The sequence below is a fragment of the Cyprinodon tularosa genome, unplaced genomic scaffold, assembly GCF_016077235.1.
Source record: "Cyprinodon tularosa strain WSP-4 unplaced genomic scaffold, ASM1607723v1 ctg471, whole genome shotgun sequence".
In the NCBI taxonomy this organism is placed as follows: Eukaryota; Metazoa; Chordata; class Actinopteri; order Cyprinodontiformes; family Cyprinodontidae; genus Cyprinodon; species Cyprinodon tularosa.
The window spans coordinates 580,463-587,332 of record NW_024039198.1 but is presented as its reverse complement, the minus strand read 5'-3'; the positions used below and the strand labels follow the sequence as shown (position 1 = coordinate 587,332).

General features: G+C 36.9%; 1 protein-coding gene across 1 annotated transcript; it reads right to left on the bottom strand.

Moving 5' to 3' along the window:
- Positions 1-747: 747 nt before the first annotated feature.
- Positions 748-3,620, bottom strand: LOC119794236 (large subunit GTPase 1 homolog). Its single transcript, XM_038301697.1, has 5 exons — positions 3,475-3,620; positions 3,274-3,397; positions 3,114-3,193; positions 1,077-1,250; positions 748-992 (listed from the first exon to the last, which is right to left on the bottom strand). The coding sequence occupies exons 1-5, from the start codon at positions 3,565-3,567 to the stop codon at positions 813-815; spliced, it is 651 nt and encodes a 216-aa protein (XP_038157625.1). The 5' UTR covers positions 3,568-3,620; the 3' UTR covers positions 748-812.
- Between the last annotated feature and the right edge of the window lie 3,250 nt (positions 3,621-6,870).

The following is a 6,870-nucleotide window of genomic DNA, read 5'->3' as shown; positions in this document are numbered from 1 at the left end:
TAGTCTGGAATGGCAGTGATTTCATTTTATCATTAAACCGCTGCCTTTGCAGGGAGATCAATCAAATTTTCAGCATTTTTTTCCCTCTGTATCTTCACTAACTGAATCCTGTTGTGTGACACAAAACGGAATCAAATCCTCCAGTGCTGCCTTGGTTCTGTTGGACCAGGAACCAAGGCTTGGTTTAAATGAAAGCAAAATCACGGTCTTCAAACAATAAATAGCAACAAAATAAATTCATGTTGTCACATCTGTTTTAATTTCAGCACTGAAAAATATATACCTTACGTAATCAGATTCCAATAAATCTTTTTTAAAAAAGCAGTGAATTGAGCTAAAATGGTTTTCTCATCGAGCCTTCACTCCAAAGGTGGGCTGATGTTGCAGTCTGCTGCAAAATATTGACAGACACATTTTTCTTTAGCAGTCACTGCCTGTTTTTGCACCATAGTTATGGAAGTCACTGACAACAGTGTTACACTGGACGTGCACTTCAGTCGTGTCGTGAGAAGACACTGCAGGTCAAAGGGAACCTTTCCTAATTATGTAAAAAAAAAAAAGGATATATGCAAGCGTCATGAAAATATTCTAAATATTTGGTGCTTCAACTCCAATCAACAACACAGTCCAGGTCATAAATGATTTCAACCATTTCTATCTGAATATAATATTAAGCAGCTCAGATCAAGACCTCATCCATATTCACAGATGAGAGGCATTTATGCACCTACATCAGAGACCTTAAGAGATTATTTATATTTTACTTTATTCCATTTGAAATCAGATGGTTAAAAGCAAAGTCCAGACAATCATCATGCGTCCAGATGCTTTGTAACCCGCCGGAGTTTCTCCTTCTTGTTTCTGTTGCTGTGTTTTTTCCAGGGCTTTTCTCCCGTTGCCTCTGATTGGGAGCTGACTGGTCCAACTGGTCCACTTCCAGGTTTGTAGCCCATGATGGTTTTGACTCCTTTTGTGAGTGCCCGGACATTATCCTACCAGGAAGAGCCCATCAAAGGTAGAAAACGTTTTTCCTCAAACAGATTATTGGTGCTAATGATCAGAGCATTTATTCTTACCTGATGGAAGAAGTTTTTATCAACAACATTTTCAATCCTCTTGATTTTCTGTGGTCTGTTTGTTACTGCGGAGATGTCCCCATTTTCAGAGTCTCTTTTCTGGAATTTGCCATGCCGAGGCTGAAAGTCTTCAGGATTAATGTGTGGAGGAGGATGGCAGTACAGAAGCTTGCCCTGTAGGGAGTAAACAGACAGGAACAGCAGGGTGTTTCAGAAATTATTGAGGACAAAAAAAAGGAAAATACATTTTTAATATAAAGTACCTGCGGGTAAAAAGAGGAACTTAGAAAAACAATAAGTTGTTCTGATTCCCGCCAAGTAAGACTTTTATCTTCATGAGGGCCAGTGCTTTTATTTACAGAGAACACTAAAACCAAAAGTAGCTTTAATGACGTAATTGTAAGAAAAATCGTACATTTTTCCCCCCTAAGGTAAGACAAATATATCAGAAAGATCAGCAAGGAGAACTTTTAGAAAATCTAAGAGTATCAAAAGCAGAGAAGACCACCACATAAACACTGTGATAATTAAGCACATAAACAACTATAACCAACTATTTATATAAACATATATAAATATGGAGATAAAATCAACTTTATCTTCCCCACAGGGGGAAATTAAATAGTTTCAGCTGCCGGATGGGTTAAAGGGGTGTGTGCCCTTAGTAACATAATTTTAGAGAGGATAAATAAATAGTGGGAAAATGTAGAATAACCAAAAAAGAATAGCAAAAATACATATTTATAAAATATATTTCTATCTCTTTCATGGTGTGGCGATCATGGTACATTTCAAACAGGAACTTTGATGGAACGCCGCATTTGCCCTGTCCCTCTGGGTCTCTTGGCACCAACAACTATGATGGCTTTTTTTCCACTTTTTGTCTGGGGTTGGGGTTATGTTTTTGCTTTTTGCGCAGAGTGAGTTGTACTTTAAGGAGTAAAGATTAAAAAATAAATTGATAAGTAAAAGCAAAACTAAAATATATGCATATATGCAGACTCTAGAAGGAGTGCAATGATAGATTGTGCATAAAGTCAGTAGCCATCAGTTTTTTGCTTGCTGCTGTCCTCTTATTAGCCTTGCTTTGCAGCACACGGTGATTCTGAGTTTCCAGGTTTCGCTGAAAAGCATAGGGAAAGATGCACAGACTCAACCAGCAAACCTCTTCAAAACCTTGTTCACAGTAGACTAGTTCATCTGTCAACGCATCTCTATTCTCCTACTACAGCTGAGCAAATAGCAGGACTGCTGGTCCATCCAGTCGGGTTTAGCACAACTTTTATTATTCCTCTTGCCAAATCAAACAGCTTTATACAAGAAGGAAATCACATTAAGCTTTTGACAGGCAAGTGTCCGCATTGAAATCAAATAGTCATAAAATGATCAGCACGGTGAGCAAACTTAAATCACGATTAGCATGTGGATGAGATACAGTCAAACATTTTGATGCTGTGTGAAAATCATTTAAAAAGCCAAGTTTCATCATGGTGACCTACCGTACATCTATTTTCTCTGGCTGTTGTGTTTGTAGTTTAGTTATAAAGCAACCGATTAAATCACTCGCAACAGCTGCAGTTGGAATGTAAAAAGTTAAATAAAACTGTTATTAAAACTTCATGTTTAGGAAAGATTCTCTTGATACAAGACAAAACAGCTTTTAAGAAAATGGACATTTATCAAATAAGCATTAATCAAAGATCAATCAACTTTAGATTCATTAACCAATGGATAACTAAAATCCCAAATAAACAAGTATTGTTGCTAAGCAACTCCATGACTCTTAAGTCTGATAATCAAATTGGCCTGTTATCAGATTCCAAAACATGGAGGGAGACTATTTAATGTTGGCAGTAGCCTTTAGGGGGCTAAACTTGGAAGTTACAGGTCTATTGCCTCTAGTGGATAGAAGTGCACTCTTACCCATGGCATGGTCTGTCATTTTTGTTTTAACAGTTGAATGCATCATCCTAGAATCTGATTCCTGTAAGTACATTTAAATGAACTTCCCAAAATTCAACAAACAGTAAAACTCACATTGACATAATCCTTGAGGATGTACCGAGCTGACCTGGGCTGATCCGGCTGGCCGTGGGCGGTCATAAAACCTCTCATATCTGCAAAAATAATAAAGAATAACTCTGTAAAATCATTTTTTATTTCCTACAGAAAAGCATGAAACATGTGATGATCTTACATCCATATGCGGTCAGTAGCTCCTCAGAGGTGGGGGGCCTTTCGGGGTCTTCGTCTTCTCGTGGTCTAATGATGTTGATGCCATAGGTACATTCTAAAACATGTCGAGGGATTGTCTGACATATGTGACAAATCCATTAAGGTCTAAAGGAACAGCTCAATTAGACTCAACAGCAACATAAAATCATTCAGGAAAGGATATCAGGGACGCTGCAGGTACATGATCCCTCATCTGGTGAATGGGCAGAATCCCAGAGCAGATCATCTCAGCTTTGGTAGAAACAAACGAGGGCATCACCAGGCCGGGGCAGTCACACAGACAAAGACCTGGCTCCACATAAAGAGTCTGAGAAGAGATTGAAATGGTTCCTCAAAAATGTGTCAGAGTTAGAATCTACTTAAAAAGATTGGAAGCTGTTATTCAGCAAAGGGGATATACAATTGACCATTAGAAACAGGAGGGCTGATAATTCTGACCCTAAAAGTTTTTATGAAATAATTTGGGTTTTAGGTTAAAAAAGGATATAAAATAAGGATCTTAAATAAAACAGATGTTTGGAAAAGCTGCATTGATATTTATTGATCTGCTCAACTGGATTTTGGAAATAAAAACTGAAAAGGAATCTTAACTTTTTTAGGTGTTGATAATTTCAATTTAAATCTAAGGGGGGGAATAAAATGTAAGCCTAATGGGATTTACAGAGCTTTTATTTTTCTCATATAAATCCAGAAGGAGAAGACAAGTTTTCAACTTATTTCAAACAGTTTAAACTTTGAAAAAACATTTCAGTTAGTGGATAGAGATAAGGGATGCACAATATAATACAGTTTTTGGCAAATGTTAATACTTTACAACTCAATTCGCCAATAAGTGATGTGATTTTCCCCTAAACATACCGACAGAACACATTAATTTCTCCATTCTGTGCTTTATATGATCAAAGTATCTCAATCAAAAGTGCTGTTATTGGTTAATATGCTAACAAGACTGAGATCTGACATCTAAACATCTGTAATAAAACCCACCCAAGTGCTATTAGAAATTAGTTTCTCAATGTATCTGATAAGGTTAGACTGGAAAATATCTCAGACTGGGACCATGGAGTAAGAGCCACCGTATTTCAAAAATGTTTGAAATCTAATATTCTCAATAAATGAAAATATCTGGTTGCCTTCTCTAGAGCAGATGTTCCTGAAATCAGGGTTGGAACCCCCTGAAGGATTATGAGACACATGTAGGTTCAAGAGAAGTGTTTTTTTGTTTTTTTGTTTTTTTTAATAAACATTGCGATGTGATCCCTGAGATATATAGTAGATATATTCTGAGATGAATAAATAGATGTAAATGGTTATTTGATTTAATACATGACTCAAATACTATATGTATCATTAGGTTGTAAAATTCACTGTTACACAATTAAATGTCCCGTTAAATAGTCAAACATACATTTAAAATGAATTACGTAATTAAATGTCATTGAAAACAAAATTTACTCAAAAATGAATATAATGACTTTACTTTTTGTTTAATAATAAAGGAAATTAATACATATTTTTGTATTTTTGGGATCACTCCATTTCAAAAGTGATGCATTTTGCACTCAGGTTGTCATGAATCTATGTTTCCCCTTTTCCAAGGCTTGAACAAGAGACCGCTGGTGAGAATTGGTTTTATTGTCAGCAACCACTTTCCTGTTTTCCTTCCTGGCCAACAGGAATTAATCCCAACTGTTGAGATAGTGGCTCTTGCAATCATTAATGGTGTTTGCAGTGTTCTTGCCACATCACTGACACCGTGCAGTCATGGCAAACAGCAGTTCACTTACCTGTTTCTGAAACTTATAAAAAAAATTTCACTTGTTTACATCCCTCTAATGGCAGACTAATGCAGCATGACCCACTGGCGATGCAAATATGATCCTCAATCATTTGTCACAAAAAAGTACCTTTTATATCAGAAGTTTTACAGCTAATATTGACATGCTGATAAGATCATGCATCCCCAAGAAATATGGATGATTCAAACTGATAGGGGGGAAAATAGACAGAAATGTCATTACTTTAATGACCATGTACTGTATGCATCTCCTGGAAATGGATTTAATCTTTTCCAAAGTATCACAAATAGAATGTTTTTAGAAAGTAGTTTTTTTTGCGTGTGGAAGTGACCCAAATATGGGACCAAAAGTGAACAACTGAAACAAGAAGTCAAAATCTAGGTTATTATCTAAGTAGACTAAGGGCCGGATCTATCAAAGGTTTGCGTGTATTAAAACGTGAGCTATTTCACTGCGCACGCTAAAAAATGTACAAACTGATCTATCAACAGCGTGCTAAAAGGATTTGGTCTTTAAAACGTGCTAAATAGCACCTCTGATCCATTTAGTACTTTTTCTGCAATGAATATGCAATATGGGGCGTTTACACGCTAAAGTGCGTCTTGTGGGAGGAGAACATGTAAATATATTAATTTAGCACTCGCAAAGTGATTTATCAAACCTGAAAGCAATTTTGCTAACGGTATCTGACTCTATATTTAACACGTTTCAAAAGAAGGTGCAAATGGTCTGTATGCGTAATTGCGCACACATGGCAGCGGTTATTGTCGCAAGAAGGAGACATGGAAATAAAGCAAGGAGACGCAGAGAACGAATTTTTTCACTCCGTGTGAATATTTTTGGAATGAACGAGGAAACGATCATCAAAACATATCGTTTATCCAGCATTGCCATTTTGGAGCTGTTGGGGGAACTCCGAATGGATTTGGAGCCAGCCACAAGGAGGACCCACGCAATACCAGATATCACAAAACTCCTTGCAACATTGCACTTTTTTGCATCTGGGTCATTCCAGCGTACGGTTGCAGCGAGAGCTGGGATCTCCCAATCTCGTTTTTCAGAAGTGCTGTCCGACGGGGTCGGGGTTCTCCCCCTGCGCCTGTGGAGCAACGTGCCAAATGCTGCGGGGATCTCATCCACAGTCACAGGCCAATACAAAACACCTGTTTTTTTTTTTTTTTGTTTTTACTGCAGCACATACTACCTTAGGGAATAAAGGTTGCCAATTTATATATATATATATATATATATATATATATATATATATATATATATATATATATATATATATATATATATATATATATATATATATATTTACTTATTTTTTTTTTGTTGGGGGTCACTGTAAGATTTAAATTTCTTAATGCACTAGTTTGTACAGACTACAAACTACTTTGCCGCAAACCACAAAACGCGCAAAACCATCATTTAAATAGGGCGTCTCCAACAGTTTTGCACCTTCCACCAGTTACGCAATCACTCTTGTTAAATCACCCGCAAACCATGGTTCAGCCCCTCGCGCAAAATTCCAGTTTGCGAGCGCAAATTACTGCACGCAAAATTGGATCTTGATAAATCCGGCCCTAAGTATTGAGAGAAGTTGCATTATTAGCTTAAAATAAAATTGGAGGGTGCAAGTCGAAAAGAGAAAAAGGACTGGATTGATGGGTGCACCATTCTAGAGTAAGAAAAAAAAAAAAACACATCACTCCGGGTTTTTTTTTCTTTTCTTTTGTGAACAAGGATAACTAAGTGTT